Consider the following 23,816-nt stretch of genomic DNA (forward strand, 5'->3'; position numbering starts at 1 on the left):
TACTGCAGAGGGAGGTTGATCATCTTCGGTGGGGTCCTCCGTTAAAAGCAGTGGGGCCGTGGGTGGCGGCCGGGACTGTGAAGCCGCGAAAATTTTACTTTCAGTCTTAGCCTCTTCTAAAGTCTCATCATCTAATTCATATGTATGTAAAGAGTTGGTAATTTCTTTAGCATCCTCAGCCGGGAATAACTTATCCCCAGTTTCCATTGTATTGACCACCACTCGTACTAAAACCCAAATGGGCCAGAAATCAAGGGGAATCGTTTCGCCCTGTCTCATAGCCTTCAAGACATTATTTTTCACTCGGACCCAAGTCTCCTCATCTAAGGAGCCTTCGTCCGGAAACCAAGGATTATATTCAACTACTGTTTCCAAACATTTTTCTATGTGCTGCTTAGTAACTTTAACTCCATATCCTTTAAGAAAATGATGAATCAATACAGCAAAACCAGATGCTTTCGAATTTGATTGCCCCATAACCCTGTAATAAACTTTCCTACCTACCACCTTTTGTAGGGTTCCTATTGCTGGCCGATCATTCCTCAATGGGAGCTTCAGGTCCCTGTTCGGCGCCACTTGTCGACCTCAGAGAGTCGGGGACCTGGGGCAGCAAAGGAACTGAGAAAAAAAGACAACAGTATAGTGAGGCACAGGAGACCCTGAGCGAGTGGCCCCAGGTGCTGAGGTTTATTTTCCGCACTCTTATATACCTTCTACAGCAGGGTCATAATAATGCACATTCCTCCATGTATCCAGGATTAGTCAAGTAGGTGAGAATCTTTAAAACAGAATAAAAGAACAAAGAGGGGAGTGCCCAGTGTGCTGTTTACAGGACAAGGGAACAAAGCGGGGAGTGTACAGTGTGCTGTTTACAGCTGGCTTCCTATCTACAAAACATCTTCTGCTGCATAATTTAGAACTGACCACACACATTCCAAGGGCATTTCACTCTGATCCTTTTGGGTTATTTTTAACCCTGCAATCTGGAGTTTTCTCAGAGATCTCGGAGTCTGAGTGAACATGCACCAGTTGTTGTTGGGGCGTTGTTTCCCACAGTTGTGATCACTCCTCTTTTATTCATGGTTTTGTTTATTTGGGTTATTTCTCTTTTCTCTTTGATAAGTGTGGCCAGGGGTTTATCAATCTTGTTACTTCTTTCAAAGAACCAGCTCCTGGTTTCGTTGATCTGTTCTACTGTTCTTTTGGTTTCTATTTCATTAATTGCTGCTTTGATCTTTATTATATCTCTTCCCCTGCTGGTTTTAGGCTTTATTTGCTCTTCTTTCTACAGCTCCCTTAGGAGTAAGGTTAGGTGTGGGAAACAGAATGCCACAACGACCACTGGTGCATGTTTGCTCAGACTCCGAGATCTCTGAGAAAACTCGAGATTGCAGGGTTAAAAATAACCCAGAGGATCAGAGAGAAATGCCCTTGGAACGTGTGTGGTCTGTTCTAAAGTATGCAGCAGAAGATGTTTAGTAGACAGGAAGCCAGCTGTAAACAGCACACTGGGCACTCCCCTCTTTGTTCTTTTATTCTGTTTTAAAGATTCTTACATGCTTGACTAATCCTGTATACATGGAGGAATGTGCCTTACTATGCCCCTGCTGTAGAAGGTATATAAGAGTATTGAAAATAAACCTAAGCACCTCAGGCTGTTTGCTCTGGGTCCCCTGTGCCTCACTGTACTGTCATCTCTTTTTTCTCAGTTCCTTTGCTGCCCCAGGTCCCCGACTCTCTGAGGTCGACAAGTGGCGTCCAAACAGGGACCTGAAGCCCCCGTCGAGGAGTGATCAGCCAGCGATAGGAAACCTACAGAAGGTGGTAAGTAGAAAAGTTTATTACAGGGTCATGGGGCAATCAAATTAAAAAACATCAGGTTTTGCTGCACTGATACATCATTTTCTTAAAGAATATGGAGCTAAAGTTACTAAGCAGTGCATAGAAAAATGCTTGGAAACTGTAGTTGAATATAATCCTTGGTTTCTGGAAGAAGGCTCCTTAGATAAGGAGACTTGGATCCAAGTGAAAAATAATGTCTTTAGGGACATGAGATAGGGTGAAATGATTCCCCTTGATTTCTGGCCCATTTGGGCTTTAGTACAAGTGGTTATCAATACTATGGAAACTGGTGATAAGTCATCCCCGGCTGAGGTTGCTAAAGAAACTACCAACTCTTTACATACATATAAATTAGATGGTGAGACTTTAGAAAAGGCTAAGACTGAAAGTAAAAAAAGTGTCATGGCTTCACAGTCCCGGCCATCACCCACAGCCCCTTTGCTTTTAACGGAGGACCCTGCCAAAGATGATCAACCGCCCTCTGCAGTAGATTTATAACCTCTTAATATATCCTCTCTAGCTCTCTCACCTCTCAAAAAGGAACTCCGACAGGAAGGGCCTAATAATTTTTTTATGGCTTTCCCCATAGACCGAACACAGGCTGTTGGTCCTTTCTATGAGGGATTAGATTTAAATACTTTAAGGGAATTGAAGAAGGCTTGCCACTTGTATGGACCCACAGCCCCTTATAGAGATTTTGAAAGCTTGGGCAAATTCTGGGGAATGGATTCCTTATGATTGGCATTTGGTTGCATGGGCTTGCCTTAAGCCACAGGATATATTACAATGGAAAATGTGGTAATTGCATGCTACCATTAAGAAACAACTACGTAAAACTATGTCTAAAACAAAAGGGGGTACCCCCCCAAAACATCATGACACAAACCTTATTTATTTAAAAATTTTTTAAACTTACCCCAATGGGAACCATATACTGGAGCTGACAAACATCTCTCACCAGCCTCAATCTCAACTCAGGACACACCCGTGTGGATAAAAAATGAGGAAAATAATTGATTCATGGGAAATTAATTACCCAAGGCCCTGGTTTTGCTTGTGTCATTTCAGATGGATCGAGTTGAGCAATTTGGATACCTCTTTGGAATGTCCATCTGGAGCTCCAGAGATCAACACACAAACAACACCAAAGAAATACAAAGAATTATAAGAACATATTATGAGCAACTATATGCCAACAAATTAGATAATCTGGAAGAAATGGATGCATTCCTAGAGATGTATCAAGTACCAAACTGAACCAGGAAGAAATAGAAAACCTGAACAGACCTATATCCACTAAGGAAATTGAAGCAGTCATCAAAAATCTCCCAACAAACAAAAGCCCAGGGCCCGATGGCTTCCCAGGGGAATTGTAACAAACTCTTAAAGAAGAATTAATGCCCTATTCTTCTAAAACTGTTGGAAATGGAAGGAAAATTTCCAAACTCATAAAAAGACCATCAAAAAGGAGAATTATAGACCAATATCCTTGATGAATATGGAAGCAAAAATTCTCACCAAAATACTAACCAATAAGATCCAACAGTACATTAAAAGGATTATTCACCATGACCAAGTGGGATTTATCCCTGGGCTGCCAGGTTGGTTCAACATCCACAAATCAATGAACATGATATAATACATTAATAAAAGAAAGAACAAGAACCATATGATCTTCTCAGTAGATTCAGAAAAAAACATTTGACAAAGTACAGGATCTTTCTTGATCAAAACACTTCAGATTATAGGGTAGAAGGTACATACCTCAATATCATAAAAGCCATCTATGAAAAACCCACAGCAAATATCATTCTCAATGGGGAAAAGCTTAGAGCTTTCCCCCTAAGGTCAGGAAATTGTTGTCCATTATCAGGGTTGTCCATTATCACCACTGCTATTGAATATAGTATTAGAAGTCCTAGCCACAACAATCAGACACCAAAAAGAAATAAAAGGCATCCAAATCATTAAAGATGAAGTCAAACTCTCACTGTTTGCTGAGAATATGATACTTTATGTGGAAAACCCAAAAAATTCCACCCCAAAACTGCTAGAACTCATACAGGAATTCAGTCAAGTGGCAGGATATAAAATCAATGCACAGAAATCAGTGGCATTCCTATACACCAACAACAAGACAGAAGAAAGAGAAATTAAGGAGTCGATCCCATTTACAATTGCACCCAAAACCATAAGATACCTAGGAATAAATCTAACCAAAGAGGCAAAGGAGCTGTACTCAGAAAACTATAAAATCCTCATGAAAGAAATTGAGGAAGACGCAAAGAAATGGAAAAACGTTCCATGCTCATGGATTGGAAGAACAAATATTGTGAAGATGTCAATGGTGTCTAGAGCAATCTACACATTCAGTGCAATCCCCATCAAAATACCGTCCACTTTTTTTCAAAGAAATGGAACAAATAATCTTAAAATTTCTATGGAACGAGAAAAGACCCCGAATAGCCAGAGGAATGTTGAAAAAGAAAAGAAAGCTGGTGGCATCACAATTCCAGACTTCCAGCTCTATTACAAAGCTGTTATCATCAAGACAGTATGGTCCTGGCACAAAAACAGACACATAGATCAAAGGAACAGAATAGAGAGCCCAGAAATGGACCCTCAACTCTATGGTCAACTCATCTTTGACAAAGCAGGAAAGAATGTCCAATGGAAAAAAAGACAGTCTCTTCAACAAATGGTGTTGGGAAAATTGGACAGCCACATGCAGAAGAATGAAACTGAACCATTTCCTTACACCACACACAAAAATAGACTCCAAATGGTTGAAAGACCTAAACGTGAGACAGGAGTCCATCAAAATCCTAAAGGAGAACACAGGCAGCAACCTCTTTGACCTCAGCTGCCGCAACTTCTTCCTAGAAACATCCCCAAAGGCAAGGGAAACACCGGCAAAAATGAACTATTGGGACTTCATCAAGATAGAAAGCTTTTGCACAGCAAAAACAAACAAACAAACAAACAAAAAAAGTCAAAAAAAAAAAAAAACAAAAGACAACTGACAGAATGGGAGAATATATTTGCAAATGACATGTCAGATAGAGGGCTAGTATCCAAAATCCGTAAAGAACTTATCAAACTCAACACCAAGAACAAATAATCCAATGAAGAAATGGGCAGAAGACATGAACAGACATTTTTCCAAAGAAGACAACCAAATGGCCAACAGGCACATCAAAAAGTGCTCAACATCGCTGGGCATCAGGGATATCCAAATCAAAACCTCAATGAGATATCACTTCACCCCAGTCAGAATGGCTAAAATTAACAAGTCAGGAAGTGACAGATGTTGGCAGGGATGTGGAGAAAGGGGAACCCTCCTACACTGTTGGTGGGAATGCAAGCTGGTTCAGCCCCTCTGGAAAACAGTATGGAGGTTCCTCAAAAAGTTGAAAATAGAGCTACCCTATGATCTAGCAATTGCACTACTGGGTATTTACCCCCAAGATACAAATGTAGGGATCCAAAGGAGTACGTGCACTCTGATGTTTCTAGCAGCAATGTCCACAATAGCCAAACTGTGGAAAGAGCCAAGACGGCCATTGACAGATGAATGGATAAAGATGTGGTATATAAATACAGTGGAATATTATCAGCCATCAAAAGGAATGAGATCTTGCCATTTGCAACGATACGGATGGAACTGGAGGGTGTTTTGCTGAGCGAAATAAGTCCATCAGAGAAAGACATGTATCATATGACCTTACTGATATGAGGAATTCTTAATCTCAGGAAAGAAAATGAGGGTGGCTGGAGTGGTGGTGGATGGGAGGGATGGGGTGGCTGGGTGATAGACATTGGGGAGTGTATGTGCTATGATGAGTGATGTGAATTGTGCAATATTGTTGAATCACAGATCTGTACCTCTGACACAAATAATGCAATATATGTTAAGAAAAAAAAAAGAAGAAAATAGCAGGAGGGGAAGAATGAAGGGGGGGAATCAGAGGGGGAGATGAACCATGAGAGACTATGGACTCTGAAAAACCAACTGACAGTTCTAGAGGGGAGAGGGGTGGGAGGATGTGTTAGCCTGGTGATGGGTATTAAAGAGGGCATGTCCTTCATGGAGCACTGGGTGTTATGCACAAACAATGAATCATGGAACACTACATCAAAAACTAATGATGTAATGTATGGTGATTAACATAACATAATAAAAAAATTCTACCTAGGTATTTTATTTACTTATTTATTTTGATGCAATAATGGGATCAGTTTCTTAATTTCTCATTCAAATAGTTTGATGTTAGTTTATATAACACAACACATTTTTGTACTTTGACTTTTTACCCTGCAAATTTAATGAATATGTTTATTGGTTAAAGAATGTCAGTTTTACTTCTTTTTTAATTAAGATAAATTTCGTATATATTTTCTTACCTAATGGCTATACTAGGACTTCCAATACTGTCTTGTTCTTGATAGTAGAAGAAAAGAAGCAGGAGAGTGCAGGGCATTGGCATGCCTGCTGGCTTTAGTGAGGCAGAAGAAAGCACAGGTTTGGGTTCACTATTATATATTTTTAAAGATTTTATTTATTCATTTGACAGAGAGATAGCTAGAGAGGGAACACAAGCAGGGGGAGTGGGAGAGGGAGAGGCAGACCCCCCACTGAGGAGAGAGCCTGATGTGTGACTTGATCCCAGGACTCTGGGGTCATACCCGACCCGAAGGCAGATGCTCAATGACTGAGCCACCCAGGCACCCTTGGTTCACTATTATTATCTGCAGTCAAAGTTAATTAAAGTCTGGGGACTGTGTTCCCATAGGTCTTTCACTGCAAATGTCTCCAAAAGGATGATGACAAATTACTAAGCAACCTACCAAGTTAGATCTTAGTTGATATACCAACCAGTATTTCATATACATGGTATTGTAAACTCATAGTCAATGGCCTTATTCCCAAAATGTATGCCTCTCCATCAACACTAGGCTAATTGCATTTATTTTCCTATGCAAAAGAAGTCTAATTCTGCATAGTGAGAAGATACACTTGATCACAGAAAATCTGAAAGTTGTCATCAATTCCAAGAGGCAGAGGTGTCTGGAGATAAGTAGAATCTAAGGTAACTGCTAAACTGGCAGAAAAACAAAAGCATCTTGAACTACAACTGGTAATGGAAATTCTGTAGAGAATTTGTATGCTTATTAAGTTTCACAGATGTCAGACTTTGGTGATTATACTCATAAAAGGAAAAATAAATGTGACAGTCTTAAATGAGTATTTTGTAGGCTTCCCAGGGTTCAGGTATAAGAGAATGCTGTATGGAATTATAATATTTATATTTGACTATCTGCCTGAATGGTATTAATTAAATAACTGTGTTACAAATACTCTTGTATGACCAAACCTGGCATAATATGGAGCAGGCATCACTCACGATGTTAAGGAAAACATGTGAGAATGAGAATTACTAAAATTTTAGACTCAAAGCTGATATTTTCAAAGATGTGCCTAAACTCAGTAACCAAGTTAATCTCTTGAGAATCTCTTGAATTTATCCTATTGTTTTTAGATAAACTATCTGGTGACTGACTTATGATTTCATTTCAATTTTCCTTGTACATTCCTACATAGACACGACCTCAAATCATGCTAACAATAATGGCATGCTGTGTTCCTAAAATGACATAAATAGTCATAATTTTTGAAGAGTTCTTAAAAGGTCAGTAAAATCCTATAGTTGATGTAACATTGCACTCCTCATTTTCAGTAGGTTGATCTTCTATATTAAAGAAATAATGGAAATATATTGAGTTGGTTATCAATAAGTAGTTATTCCAATGGATTGAATTAATTGATACAACTGCCTTATTATTGCAGGAACAATTTAATAACTAATTCAAAATTTTTACTAAATGACAGTAGATTTTTCTATTCCAAGAATTATTATCTGTAGTCTGATTGCACTGTAATTCATGGTTTTTAATTCTTAAAACACAACCAATAGTTTTGTTTTGTTTTCCCCAGGAAGGTAGTTATTCACTGATGCAAGTTTATGAAACGTTAATTAAAATATTAAGTAAAAATGAGTTAAACACATGTGGATTATTTTTCTTTACTGTTTGGTTCCAAAATCACTAAACATTACATCCTTTACTCTATTACCCATATTTTTAAAGTCTTTGCCATTAGCATTCTAAAAGTTATAAAGTTATATACTGATAACCTTGAAGAATTAAATGGCTTGTATAATCGAAGATTGGAATACAGACCTAGAACAAATTGCAGAACAGGGCTGCTTTAATGTTACTGATAATAATAATAATAAAAAACATAAATTTTGAGCAGTTAGAATATGTCATGCCTCACACACACCTTATCACAGAGTTCCTTCTATTATCCTTATTCTCAAAAAAAAAAGATATTTTTAGCAGATAGATGAATTCATCATAAAATACTAATAGACAGATGAATTTCTCAGCTCAGTGGAGAAAGTGACAGGCCAAGCCAAGGAACATGTATGTGTATAATATAAATGTCTGTTTATATCTATATTTATAAGTATGATATCATAAATGTGTATATTTATATCTTATCTATGTGTGTTCCATGAGGTTATTTAGGAGTAAGAAAATTGAAAACTTACAGTTTATACAGGTCAAAATTGTTAAATAATTTGTATAAGAATTCTAATTCTTTTCTCATTTATGCAACACGAGTTTTGACAGAACAAACAGACCATTTATTCAGTCTTTAAACTTACATGCATTGCTGTGTCCTAAGGTAGACACAGATCAAATTAAATGTTACATCATTCTCCATTCTTACTTTATTCAGACAGATCTTTCTCTGTGTTGATATATCACCCTTTAAGAGCCTTAGCTTCAGCATTTATATTACTCTTTTGTTATTTGTTGGTATAAATGATTCTATATCTAAACTCATGTGTATATATATAAACTCATATATGTGTGTGTGTGTATATGTATACGTATATATGTATATAAAATATAGATAATGGCCACTCAATAAATTTAGAATGAAAAATAAAAAATGGTGACAATTTTTCAGGAACTAATTTGTTATGTTCCTGAAACAATAAAAGTGTAATCTTAGCAAGATTAGTGATCAGGCTTATTAGTGACAGAACAAGATTAATAATTAGCTTGTTATTTTGTATTTCAACAGAATTATGACTAAGAGAAAAACAAATATTTGTCACAAAATAGTCTGAATATACAGACCCAGAAAAGAACCATTACCCTAGGCCATGGGATACCAGTGTTTTATATTATGAAATTTCCTGCTCCAGTAATAGACAACAAGATTTCCAGGTGTTTTGATGTCTGTGTTTCATCATTACCATCTGCTAGGAAACACGGATGCACATGGAAACTTCCACATGTACAACATTTGTCTTACTTAGATTGGGGTGGATACTCTACTTTTCGGTAATGTGTGTTATGGAGGGGAAAAGCTTTTGTTCTCACCAGGGATGCAATTGCAGTGAAGGTATTTGTCATATATTCAACTTGGAAATGTGTCCTGCTGAACTCCATGGACAATGTTAACCTTATGGATAATGAATATTTATTGGACACATAATATTTTGAAGTTATTTTATTAACAGTACAGAATATTTATGGCTTCCAGGAAGGGAAGTAAGTCTGGCAATTCTATACTTATGTCATCGTGATCACTCAAAAATAAATTAATATGGTATCTCCTTAATATTTTATTAAATGATTGATTTGTAATTTTTAAGTGAAATTAAGGGAGTTAATTTGATGTTCCTCTCTTTTTTCCCCCAAAATATACAAGAGTTAATAACTAGGGTCATAATTATTAAGTGATATACAAAATTTTATTTTTATTTTTTAAAAGATTTTATTTATTTATTTGAGAGAGAGAATGAGTTAGAGGGAGAGAGCATGAGAGGGGGGAGGGTCCGAGGGAGAAGCAGACTCCCTGCTGAGCAGGAATCCCGGGAATCCAGGATCATGACCTGAGCCGAAGGCAGTCGCTTAACCAACTGAGCTACCCAGGCACCCTGATATACAAAATTTTAGGTTTATATTTGTAGAAAATAGATCAATACTTTAAAAAAAAGAAAGAAAGAAAATATACACTCAACAGAGGTTAAAAGGCACTGAAGTTATCAATTGTTCTAATATTATTTATTTAAGAAATATTTAGGCAATTCTTCAGCAATAAATAGTGAAATATCTCTGATGAGATGATGGCAAATATTATGGGATTCTAAAATTGGGGAGAAAGATATAAAATTTACATCCAACTATTGATATAAGGCCTGTACTGAATGTCAGCAGTTCTAATCCATTTGATTTGTTCCCCAACTCTGTTACATTTCTTTTAGAGGTATGGTGGGTGGAAACGAATCCTCAGTAACTGATTTCATCCTTGTGGGGCTCTTTCCTGAGTTTCAGCATTCTATGGTCCTCAACTTTGTGATCATCTTTATCTACACCTTTGCCTTCCTGGGAAACATACTTTTGATTATCTTGATTTGGGGAGACTCTCGGCTCCATACACCCATGTACATTCTCCTCAGTCAACTCTCCCTCATTGACGTGACATTAACTTCCACCATTGTCCCAAAGACGGCTTCTAATTTTTTCACAGGGAAAAAGACAATTTCATGGATTGGCTGTGGAACACAGAGTTTCTTCTTCCTGATCCTGGGAATGTCAGAGTGCCTCATCTTGACTCTCATGGCTTATGACCGCTACGTGGTTGTCTGCAACCCACTGCGTTATCCCATTATCATGAGCCCCAGGTTCTATATGCACATGGTTTTTGGGTGTTGGATTGGAGGTTTTATAAGTTCATTTATACATACAGTCTACCCTCTGCATTTTCCCATCTGTGGGTCACGGGAGACCCACCACTTCTTCTGTGAGGTCCCAGTACTCATTAAGTTCTCCTGTGAAGACACTTCAGTGTATCAGTTAGTGGTGGTGGTGACAAGCATTGTGTTGCTTGTTGTACCTTTCAGTCTCATCACAGTTTCCTATACTTTCATCTTCCTCACTGTCTTCCGTATGAACTCTGTCAAAGGCAGGAGAAAAACCCTGGCCACCTGCTCTTCCCATCTAACTGTAGTGAGTCTCTTCTTTGGCCCAAACATATTTATCTATATGACTTTCACTTCCTCCCATAGGGCAGAGCAGGACCAAGCGCTTTCTATATTTAGCAATATCCTAACCCCCATGTTAAACCCCCTCATTTACAGCTTGAGGAACAAGGAGGTGGTGGCAGCTCTCAGGAAGCTTATGGGGAAATGTGTGGCATCTTAGTAGATGAAAAGTACTCCCCAGCTGTGAAAAGGACATGTTTATAGCATGGACAAAGATACAGTTGAAATACCACTTTGAAATACTAACATGGTGTTGTTGGTTTCAGGAAACCAAGATGATTGTTGTTCTATATAAATATACCTTTTCACATGTGATTTTTTAGTACTCCAATGCAGGTTTCTTTACTTTACTTATAAATATCATTTGGGCATTTTTAAGTTAAAAAATGTTAATAAAATTCTTTTGCATTTAAAAAGTAAATTTAGTCTGAAACTTGAGATTAAAAATTCTTCTTGTTGGGGTGCCTGGGTGGCTCAGTCGTTAAGCATCTGCCTTCGGCTCAGGTCACGATCCTAGGGTCCTGGGATTGAGCCCCACATTGGGCTACTTTCTCCAAAGGAAGCCTGCTTCTCCCTCTCCCACTCCCCCTGCTTATGTTGCCTCTCTGGCTGTGTCTCTCTGTCAAATAAATAAATAAAATCTTAAAAACAATTTCTTGTAAATAAAATAAGAATCAATGTCTGGGTCCCAAATTGAACTCAGCTTTCTTGAATCTGTTTGGTATTAGAAGTAGCAAGATTAGAGATAGACAAGAAGACAATGGAGTAGGAGGATCTTGAGCTTACCTCCCATCATGGACAAAGTGAAGTTATCTGTTACATCTATGCAACTAACCCTGAAAACAACCTGGAGCCAACTGGCAGAAAAACATTCCATAGTTAATCACAGAGAGAAGACCACATCAAAAAGGGAAGGATGGGAGACATGGTCGGGAACCTCAGTGAAATCAACAAAAAAAATGAAAGGGAGATTACAAGTATAAAGATGTGAGGGGATCAGACTCCACACCAGGTGGCCTTCATACTGGGGATCTGCACTGGGAGGAAGAGTCCCCATAACATAGGACTTTGAAAATCAGTGGAGCTTAACTTTAGGGGATTTTTAAAAGTAGCTGGCTAAACTCTTGGAGAGCTGGTGGGTAACAGTAAAACAATTACACACCTTTAGGGGGCCAGCATACTAAATAATTTATCCCAAGACAGTACAGAAGCAGCAGTTTGAAAAGTGGCTGGGGAATGGTGAAGAAGACTTATTGACTAATCCTATAACATGTGGTGGAGTGGCAGGGACCTTTAGATTTCTCCAGGAACAAAAGTGCTAGCCGGTGCCGTATCTTTTCCCCTCACGTGATCAAGATAGAGTCTCAAGGGAGCCAGCAATAACATTCTTCATCAGCATTGCTAACACCGTGCACTCTTGTCCTTGCATTCCCCCTGAAGACTTGCATCATCTCAACCTCTCACATTGGCCTGCATCCTTCTAAAATGGCTCCTGTCCTGGGGGGGTTATCACCCCACACACCAGTATGCCCACGGTTCCAGCAACCTGACTTCTTAGCAGGTTGTACAGGGAGGAAGACCTGACATTTGGTGCACTCACAAATGTGGCAGAGAGACTAATTGCAGACCGCTAGGCTGACTACCAGCCTTCCCCACCAGCAAGCTCACAGAAGCCTCATACATGCCTCTCAACAATTCGGAGATCAAACAATGCCCACTTCACCCACAGGAGGCAAAATTGGTCATTTCAGCTAGCTAAGCTGAAGGCAACTGCAACTCAGCCAAAACAGGAGAGTGCATGCTATCCTCACAAGGGACACTGTGGAGCCTGGTTCTAGTGACCAGTGGAATTCACTATAGGGCAGCACAGGACATCTTCTATACATGCCACTGCTTTCAAAACCAGGAGATGTAGCTGACCTACTTAATACATAGAAACAAACACAAAGAAAAAATGATGATGCAGAAAAAATATGTCCCAAATGAAGGAACAAGAAAAAAATACAGTAAAAAGATAAATGAGGTAGAGATAAGCAATATGCCTGGTAAATAACTTAATGTAATGAATATAAAAATACTCACTGGACTTGAGAAAAGAGTGGATGAACTCAGTGAGAGCTTCAACACTGAGATAGAAAATATATATATTTTCTAAATATATATATATGTCAAAGCTGAATAATGCAATTGAAATAAAAAATACACTAGAGGAAATCAACAGCAGATTAGAGAATGCAGAACAGCTCAGTAATGTGAAAAAATAATGGAAAGGAACTAAGCTTAACAGCAAAGTAATTTAATAATAATAGCACAGAATAGTTTAAGAGAATTCTGTGATATCATTAAGCATAATAGCATTTACATTATAGGGATCCCAGAAGGAAAAAAGAAAGAGATAGGGGCAGAAAACTTATTTGAAGAAATAATGGCTAGAAATTTCTCTAATGAGAAGGAAACTGACATCAAAGTACAGAAAGCACAGTAAGGCTCTAACAAGATGAACCAAAGGAGATCCACACTAAGATACATAATTAATAGGATAAAAATAAATGATAAAATGAAAATTTTAAGAGCAGCAAGGGAAAACAGTTACATACAAGGGGAACCTCACAATGCTGTCAGCTGTTTTTTTAGTAGGTCCTTGGCAGGCAAGGAGGAAAAGGCATGATATATTTAAAATGCTCAAAGAAAAAAAAATACAATGAAAATACTTAAATGAGAAATGTTACCATTCAGAATTGAAGGAGAGATAGTTTCCCAAATAAGCAAAAGTTAAGATTTTAGCATCACTAATCAAGCTTTGCAAGAAATGTTAAAGAAAATTTTTTAAGTGGAAAGAAAATACCATAACTAGATGTAATAAATTATGAAAGAAAAAATCCACAGGTGAAAGAAAACATATAGTAAAGTTAGATTAATCACTTATAAAGCCAGTATAAAGGTTAAAACACAAGTAGTAAAATCAATTATATCTTTAAGAAGGTAAAAACACTCAAAATTTTAAAAAATGTAAAATATGATATCCAATGTATAAAATATAGAGTGGGTAATAAAATTTTAGTGCTTATAGAATGTCTTCAAATTTAAGTAACCATGAACTTTACATAAATGACTGTACACATAAGATATCATATATGAACCCAATGGTAACCACACATCAAAACTTAAAATATGTACAAATTAATGAGAAAGGGATCCAAGCATAACACTAAAGAAATCCATCAAACCACAAGGAAAGAGAAAAAAAGGAGAAATAAACTGAGAGGAAACAACAACAAAAATTAACAAAATGACAACAATTACATAACTATCAATAATTACTTTAAGTGTAAGTGGATTAAATGTATAAGACATTGATGAAAGAAATTGCAAAGAAATTTGAAGGGTATACCAATCTCATGTGTTGGAATAACAGATATTGTTAAAAATTCCATACTATCCAAAGCATTCTACAGATTCAATGTTATCCCTAATATATCAGTGATGTTTTTCACGGAACAAGAATAAATGATTTAAAAATAATAATAATTGACATTGAGCCACAAAAGACCCCAAAGCAATATTGGAATTGAAGAACAAAGCTGGTGGCATCACAACTCAAGATTTCAAAATGTACTACATAGCTGTAGTAGTCAAAACAGTATGATTCTGGTATAAAAATAGACACAGATCAGTGGAACAAAATAGACATCCCAGAAATAATCCCACAGTTGATATAGTCAATTAATCTACAATAAAAGCAGAAAAAATGTACGATGGTGGAAAAGGAGTCTCTTTAATAAATGTTATTGGGATAACTAGACCCCTACATTAAAAATACTAAAACTAAGCCACTTTATTATACCATACACAGAGATAAATTCAAAATGGATTAAAGGCCTAAATGTGAGAACTGAAACCATAAAATTCATGGAAGAGAACATAGGAACAATTTATTTGTCATCAGTCATAGGAAAACAAAAGCAAAAATAAACTATTGGACTACATCAAAAGAAGAGAACCATCTACAAACAAAAACACAGACTTTTAAATGAGAGAAGATATTATCAAATATCAACTATTATCAAATGATATATTCAAAAAGGGATTAATATATATATATATCTCACATATAACTCAATACCAAAAGCACAAACAGTCTTATTTTTAAAATGGGCAGAAGCCCTGAACAGACATTTTTTCCAAGGAAAACATACAGATGGTGAACAGACACATAAAAAAGATATATCTCTTGAGGTGAGGGAAGCAAAAGCAAAAAAAATAAAATAAATAAATGATTGGGACTTCATCCAAATAAAAAGCTTCTTTTTAAAAAAGATTTTGTCTATTTGAGAGAGAGAGCACATGACGGGGGCGTGGGTCAGAGGGAGAAGCAGACTCCCCACTGAGCAGGGAGCCCAATGCAAGACTCAATCTTAGGACTCCAGGATCATGACCCAAGCCCAAGGTAGGCACTCAACCAACTGAGCCCCCCAGGTGCCCAAAATAAAAAGCTTCTACACAGCAAAGGAAACAATGAACAAAACTAAAAGGCAAACTATGGAATGTGAGAAGATATTTGCACATGACAATCTGATAAAGGGTCAGGATCCAAAATATATAATGAACTAAACTCAACACACACACACACACACACACACACAAACACACAATTAAAAATGTGCAGAAGACATGAATAGATATTTCTCCATAGAAGATGTACAGATGACCAAGAGAGACGTGAAAACATGCTCAATATCAGTGATCATCAGGGAAATACAAATCAAAACTAAAATGAGATATCATCTCACACATGTCAGAATGGCTAAAAGCAAAACATACGAAACAGTGGGTGCAGGCAAGCATGTGGAGAAAAAGGAACCCTCCTGTACTGTTGGTAGGAATGAAACCTTGGGCAGCCATTGTGGAAAACAGTACAGAGGTTCCTCAAAAAGTTAAACATAGAGCTAAAATATGATCCAGTAATTGCACTACTAGGTATTTACACAAAGAATACAAAAATGCTAATTCAGAGAGATACATAAACCCCATGTTTATAGGAGTATTATATACTCTAGCCAAACTATGGAAACAGCCCAAGTGTCCATTGACTGATGAATGGATAAAGAAAAATCATATATACATATGTATATGTATATGTGTATATATGTACATATACATACATATCAATGTATATACGGAATGGAATACTATTCATGCATAAAAACGAATGAGATCCTGCCATTTGCAAAACATGGATGGGGTTAAAGACTACTATGCTAAAGAAATAAATCACTCAGAGAAAGAAAACACCAGATGATTTCATTCATATGTGGAATTTAAGAAACAAAACAAATGAGCAAAGAGTAAAAAGAGAGAGAGGAAAACCAAGAAACAGACTCTTAACTATAGAGAACAAAGTGATGGTTACCAGAGAGGAGGTAGGTAGAGGTTAGGGTTAAATAGGTGATGAGTATTAAGGAGGGCACTTGTGTTGAGCACCGGGGGTTGTATGTAAGTGATGAATCACTAAATTCTACACCTGAAACTAATATTGCAATATATGTTAGCTAGCTGGAATTTAAATAGAAAGTTGGGTAAAAAAAAAAAAGAAAGAAAACATGTTAAAGTATCTCTTGCATGACATGAATTAAAGAAATATCCACATTTTAGGGATACCAAAAGAAGAAATGAGAAAGAGAGAGGGGTACAGAAATATTATTTGAATTAATAATTGCTAAACATTTCCCTAAATTGGGAAAGAAAACACAAATCCAGTTTGAGAAAGTATAGGGGGTTCTAAATATGATGACTACAGGGAGGTTCACAACAGTAATATTTTTGTGGCTGAGTAATATTCCATTGTGTGTGTATATATATAAACTACATCTTCAGTAACCATTCATTAGTTGATGGTCATTTGGTCGATAATAAATGTGGGGTGCAGGTATCCCTTCCAATAAGTACTTTTGTATCTTTTGGGTGAATACAGAGAAGTATAATTGTTGGATCATAAGGTAGTAATATTTTTAACTTTTTGAGAACTTCTGTACTATTTACCACAGTGGCTGCACCAGTTTGCATTCCCACCAACAGTGTAAGAGGGTTCCCTTTAATCCACATCCTTTCCAAACCTGTTTCCTTTGTTGTTAATATTAACAATTCTGACAGGTGTGAGGTGATATTGTAGTTTTTATCTGTATTTCCCTAATGTTGAGTGATGTTGAGCATCTTTTCATGTGTCCATTGGCCATTTGTGTGATTTCTTTGGAAAAAATGTCTATTCATGTTTTCTGCCCATTGTTAACTGGATTTTTATTTTTCAGTGTTGAGTTTTATAAGTTCTTTACATATTTTGGATACAAACACTTCATTAGATATGTCATTTGTAAATATCTTCTCCCATTCTTTAAGTTGCCTTTTAGTTTTGTTCATTGTTTCTTTCTACACAGAAGATTTTTACTTTGATGAAGTTCTCATACCTTATTTTTGCTTTTGTTTCCCTTGCCTCAAGAGAAACATCTAGTTTCCATTTGCTAGAGTTAATGTGAAAGAGGTTACTGGCGGTGTTCTCCTCTATAAATTTGATGGTTTCCTGAACTTACATTTAGGTCTTTCATCTATTTTGAACTTATTTTTGGTTATTCAATTATTTTGGGGACAATAAAATTGTTATTTTGGGTGTTCAATTATTTTGGGAACAATAAAATTGTCCAATTTCCTTTTTTTGCATGTTGCTATCCAGTTTTCCCAACACCGTTTGTTGAAGAAACAGTCTTTTTTCCATTGGATATTCTTTCCTGCTTCATTGAAAATTAATTGCTTCTATATAGTTGGGGTTTCATTTCCGGGCTTTATATTTTCTTCCATTGATCTACATTGTCTGTTTTTGTGTCAGTGGCATACTGTCTTGGTCACTACAGCTTTGTAATATAATTTGAAGTCTGGAATTGTAATGACTCCAGCTTTGCTTTTCTTTTTCAAGATCACTTTGTGTATTTGGGTTTTTTTTGTGGTTCCATGCCAGTTTTAGGATTGCTTGTTCTAGCTCTGTGAAAACTGCTGGTGATATTTTGATAAGGATTGCATTATATGTGTAGATTACTTGCGGTAGCATAGACATTTTAACTATATTTATTCTTCTAATCAGTGAAAAAGGAATGTTTTTTCCATTTCTTTGTGTCATCTTCAAATTCTTTCATCAGTGTTTTATAGTCTTCAGAGTATATACCTTTTGCCTGTTTTGTTAGGAATATCACCTGGTATCTTATGGGTTTTTGTGCAATTATAAACGGAATTGATTCCATGATTTCTATTTCTGGAGCTTCAATAATTGTGTACAGATATGCCACGGATTTCTTTACATTGGTTTATTAGTTCTAGCAAGTTTTTGGTGGAGTCTCTGGGGTTTCCTATATAGAGCATCATGTCATCTGCAAATAGTCAAAGATTGACTTCTTCCTTGCTGATTTGAATGCCTTTTATTTCATTTTGTTGTCTGGTTGCTCTGGGTAGCATAGACTTTTAAACAGTATTTATTCTTGTAATCCATGAGCTTGGAATGTTTTTTTCCATTTCTTTTTGTTTTCCTCACTCTCTTTCATAAGTGTTCTGTGGTTTTTAGAGAACAGATCCTTTACCTCTTTGGTTATGTTTATTCCTAAGTATCTTAAGGCTTTTGGTGTAATTATAAATAGAATCTATTCCTTAATTTCTCTTTCTTCTGTCTCATTATTAGTGTATAGAAATGGAACAGATTTCTGTGTGTTGAATTTATATTCTGTCATTGCTGATTTCATGTATGAGTTCCAGAAATTTGGGAGTGAAGCCTTTTGTTTTTTCCACATAAAGTATCATGTCATCTATGAAGAGTGAGAGTTTGACTTCTTCTTTTTTCAATTTGAATGCCTTTTATTACCTTTTGTTGTCTGATTGCTAAGCCTAGCATGATGTTGAGCAATGGAAGTAAGAGTGGAAATCTCTGTGTTGTCCTGACTTTAGAGGAAAAGCTCTCAGTAATTCCCCAATGAGAATAATATTCACTGTGGGCTTTTTGCAGATGGCCTTTATGATATTGAGGTATATTCCCTCTATTCCGACACTGTGGAGAGTTTTAATCAAGGATGCTGTATTTTGTCAAATGCTTTTTCTGCATCAACCGAGAGGATCATATCGTTTCTGTCCTTTATTTTATTAATGTATTGTATCACATTGATTGATTTGTGAATATTGAACCACCCTTGCAGCCCAGGAATAAATGCAACTCGGTTGTGGTGAATAATCCTTCTCATGTACGGTTAGATCCTATTGGCTAGTATTTTGGTGAAAATTTTGGCATCCGTGTTCATTAGGGATATTGGTTTGTAATTCTCCTTTTTGGTGGAGTTTTTGTCTAGTTTTGGGATCAAGGAAATGTTGGCTTCATAGAACAAATTTGGAAGTTTTCCTTCCATTTCTATTTTTTGAAACAGCTTCAGAAGACTAGGTATTAGTTCTTTTTTAAATGTTTGGTAGAATTCCTCTGGGAAGCTTCAGGCCTTGGATTCTTGTTTGGGGGAAATTTTTAATTACTGATTCAATTTCCTTGCTGGTTATGGGTCTGTTCAGGTTTTGTATTTCTTCCTGGTTCAGTTTTGATAGTTTATACCGCTCTAGGAATGCATCCATTTCTGCCTGATAGCCTAAATTTTTGGCATATAGTTGCTCATAATATGTTCTTAAAATGGTTTATATTTCTTTGGTGTTGATTGTGATCGCTCCTCTTTCATTCATGATTTTATAATAGGGGTCCTTTCTTTTTCTTTTTAATATGTCTGGCCAGGGGTTTATCAATCTTATTAATTCTTTCAAAGCACCAGCTCCTAGTTGTTGTTCTGTTGTACTGTTCTTTTCGTTTCTATTTCATTGATTTTTGCTCTAATCTTTATTAATTCTGTTCTCCTTCTGGTTTTAAGCTTATTTACTGTTTTTTCTCCAGTTCCTATAAGTGTAAATTTAGGTTGTGTATTTGAGAACTTTCTTGCTTCTTGAGAAAGGCTTGTATTGCTATATACTTCCCTCTCAGGGCTGCCTTTATTGCATCCCAAAGGTTTTGAACATTTATGTTTTCATTATTATTTGTTCCCATTTTTTAAAATTCTTCTTTAATTTCTTTGTTGAGCCACTCATTCTTTAGTAGGATGCTCTTTAGCCTCCATGTATTTTTGTTCTTCTAAAATTTCTTCTTGTGATTGAGTTAATGTTTCAAAGCATTGTGGTCTGAAAATATGCAGAGAATAATCCCAATATTTTGGTACTGGTTGAGACCTGATTTGTGACACAGAATGTGATCTATTCTGGAGAATGTTCCATGTGCAATTGAGAAGAATATGTATTCTGTTGCTTTAGGATGAAATGTTCTGTATATGTGGTCCAGTGTTTCATTCAGAGCTCTTTTTCCTTGTTGGTATTCTGCTAAGATGATCTGTCCATTTCTGTAGGTGGGGTGTTGAAGTCTCCCACTCTTATTGTATTATTATCAATGTTTCTTTAATTTTGTTATTAATTGGTTTATAAGATAGGAGCATAAATATTTATATTTCCTTGATCTTGTTGCATAGAGCCTTAAAGTATGATATAGTGTCCCTCTTCATCCCTTACTAGTGTTTTTAGTTTAAAATATAATTTGTTGGTTATGAGGATTGCTATCCCAGCTTTCTTTTGATGTCTATTATCATAAATGGTTCTCCACCCCCTCACTTGCAATCTGGAGTTGCTTTAGTCTAAAATTAATCTCTTGTAGACAGCATATTGATGGATCTTGCTTTTGTATCCAATCTGATACACTATGTTTTTTGATTGGAACATTTAGCCCATTGACATTCAGACTAACTATTGACAGATAAGAGTTTAGTGCCATTATATTACCTGTGAAGTCCCTGTTTCTGTAGATTGTCTGTTTCTAGTATATTTTAATTTTGGGCTCTCTCTTCGCTTACAGGATTCCCTTTAATATTTCTTGCAGGATGGGTTTAGTAATCACAGATTCTTTAAATTTCTGTTTGTCCTGGAAGCTCTTTATCTCTCCTTCCATTCTGAATGACAGTCATGCTGGATGACATATGCTTGGCTGAATGTTTTTTTCTTATTTACCACCCTGAATGTATCATGCAAGTCCTTTCTGATCTGCCAGGTCTCTGTGGATAGTTCTACTGCCACTCTAATATTCCTACCTTTGTAGTTTAAGGAGTTCTTGTCTTGAGCTGCTTTCAGTATTTTCTCTTTAACTCTAAAATTTGGAATCTTTGCTATTATATTCAGGGTATTGAACTATTTTTATTGATTTTGGAAAGAGTCCTCTCTGCCTCTGGGACTTGAATATCTGTTTCCTTCCCCAGACTAGGAAGTTCTCAGCTATTATTTGCTCAAGTATATCTTCTGTCATTCTCTCTCTCTCTTCTTCCTCTGGGACCCCAATAATTCTAATACTGTTTTGCTTTACGGTATCACTGATTTCCCAAATCCTTCATTCATGGTCCATTCGTTTTGTTTTCTTTTTCTTCTCTTTACCCCAGCTTCCTTCCTTTCCATCATCTTTTATTCTATGTCAGTCACTCCCTTCTGCCTCATTTACCCTAGCTGTTAGAACATCTATTTTAGACTGCATGTCCATTATAGCACTTTTTAATTTTGCTCTGATTAGATTTTGTCTCTGTGCTAATTGATTCTCTAGTGTCTTTTTTGCTTTTTTCAAGCCCAGGTAGTAACCTTAAAATCATTATCCTGAATTCTAGCTCTGATATTTTTTCTTTAAATTTTTTATTGTTATGTTAATCACCATACATTACATCATTAGTTTTTGATGTAGTGTTCCATGATTCACTGTTTGTGCATAACAACCAGTGCTCTATGCAGAACGTGACCTTTTTAATACCCATCACTAGGTTAACACATCCCCACCCGATCCCCTCTAGAACCGTCAGTTTGTTTTTCAGAGTCCATCGTCTCTCATGACTCATCTCCCCCTACGATTTACTCCCTTTACTTCTTCCCCTCCTGCTATCTTCTTCTTTTTTTTTAATCGTAAAATATATTGCATTATTGGTTTCAGAGGTACAGATCTGTGATTCAACAGTATTACACAATTCACAGCGCTCACCATAGCACATACCCTCTCCAATGTCTATCACCAGCCACCCCATCCCTCCCACCCCCGCACCATTCCAGCAACCCTCAGTTTGTTTCCTGAGATTAAGAATTCCTCATATCAGTGAGGTCATATGATGCGTGTCTTTCTCTGATGGACTTATTTCACTCAGCATAACACCCTCCAATTCCATCCACGATGATGCAAATGGAAAGATCCCATTCCTTTAGATGGCTGCATAATATTCCATTGTGTATATATACCACCTCTTCTTTATCCATTCATCTGTCAAAGGACATCTTGGCTCTTTCCACAGTTTGGCTATTGAGGACATTGCTGCTATAAACATTGGTGTGCCTGTACCCCTTCAGATCACTACATTTGTATCTTTGTGGTAAATACGAAGTAGTGCAATTGCTGGATCATATGGTAGCTCTATGTTCAACTGTTTGAGGAACCTCCATACTGTTTTCCAGAGGGGTTGCACCAGCTTGCGTTCCCACCAACAGTGTAGGAGGGTTCTGCTTTCTCCACATCTCCGCCAACATCTGACGTTTCCAGACTTGTTAATTTTAGCCAATCTGACTGGTGTGAGGTGGTATCTCATTGAGGTTTTGATTTGGATTTCCCTGATGCCAAGCGATGTTGAGCACTTTTTCATGTGTCTCTTGGCCATTTGGATGTCTTCTTTGGAAAATGTCTGTTCATGTCTTCTGCCCATTTCTTGATTGGATTATTTGATCTTTGGGTGTTGAGTTTGATAAGTTCTTTATAGATTTTGGATACTAGCCCTTTATCAGATATGTCATTTGCAAATATTTTCTCCCATTCTCTCGGTTGTCTTTTGGTTTTATGGACTGCTTCTCTTACTGTGCAAAAGCTTTTATCTTGACGAAATCCCATTAGTTCATTTTTGCCCTTGCTTCCCTTGCCTTTGGCAATGTTTCTAGGAAGAAGTTGCTGCGGCTGAAGTCAAAGAGGTCGCTGCCTGTGTTCTCCTTTAGGATTTTGATGGACTCCTGTCTCACGTTTAGGTCTTTCAACCATTTGGAGTCTATTTTTGTGTGTGGTGTAAGGAAATGGTCCAGTTTCATTCTTCTGCATGTGGCTTTCCAATTTTCCCAACACCATTTGTTGAAGAGACTGTCTTTATTCCATTGGACATTCTTTTCTGCTTTGTCAAAGATTAGTTGACCATAAAGTTGAGGGTCAATTTCTGGGCTCTATTCTGTTCCATTGATCTATGTGTCTGTTTTTGTGCCAGTACCATACTGTCTTGATAATGACAGCTTTGTAATAGAGCTGGAAGTCCGGAATTGTGATACTGCAAGCTTTGCTTTTCTTTTTCAACATTCCTCTGGCTATTCGGGGTCTCTTCTGGTTCCAAACAAATTTTAGGATTATTTGTTCCATTTCTTTGAAAAAAGTGGATGGCATTTTGAGAAGGATTGCATTGAATGTGGAGATTGCTCTAGGTAGCATTGACATCTTCACAATGTTTGTTCTTCCAATCCATGAGCATGGAACGTTTTTCCATTTCTTTGTGTCTTCTTCAATTTCTTTCCTGAGTATTTTATAGTTTTCTGAGTACAGATCCTTTGCCTCTTTGGTTAGATTTATTCCTAGGTATCTTATGGTTTGGGGTGCCGTTGTAAATGGGATTGACTCCTTAGTTTCTCTCTCTTCTGTCTTGTTGTTGGTGTAAAGGAATGCCACCGATTTCTGTGCATTGATTTTATACCCTG

General features: G+C 36.8%; 1 protein-coding gene across 1 annotated transcript; it reads left to right on the forward strand.

Moving 5' to 3' along the window:
- Positions 1 to 10,191: 10,191 nt before the first annotated feature.
- LOC113928624 (olfactory receptor 2L5-like) lies at positions 10,192 to 11,127 on the forward strand. The gene has a single exon (XM_027604474.1). It carries the CDS (start codon positions 10,192 to 10,194, stop codon positions 11,125 to 11,127), a length of 936 nt encoding a protein of 311 aa, XP_027460275.1.
- The last annotated feature ends 12,689 nt before the right edge of the window (positions 11,128 to 23,816 follow it).

Source organism: Zalophus californianus, chromosome 5 (genome assembly GCF_009762305.2).
Source record: "Zalophus californianus isolate mZalCal1 chromosome 5, mZalCal1.pri.v2, whole genome shotgun sequence".
Classification (NCBI taxonomy): Eukaryota; Metazoa; Chordata; class Mammalia; order Carnivora; family Otariidae; genus Zalophus; species Zalophus californianus.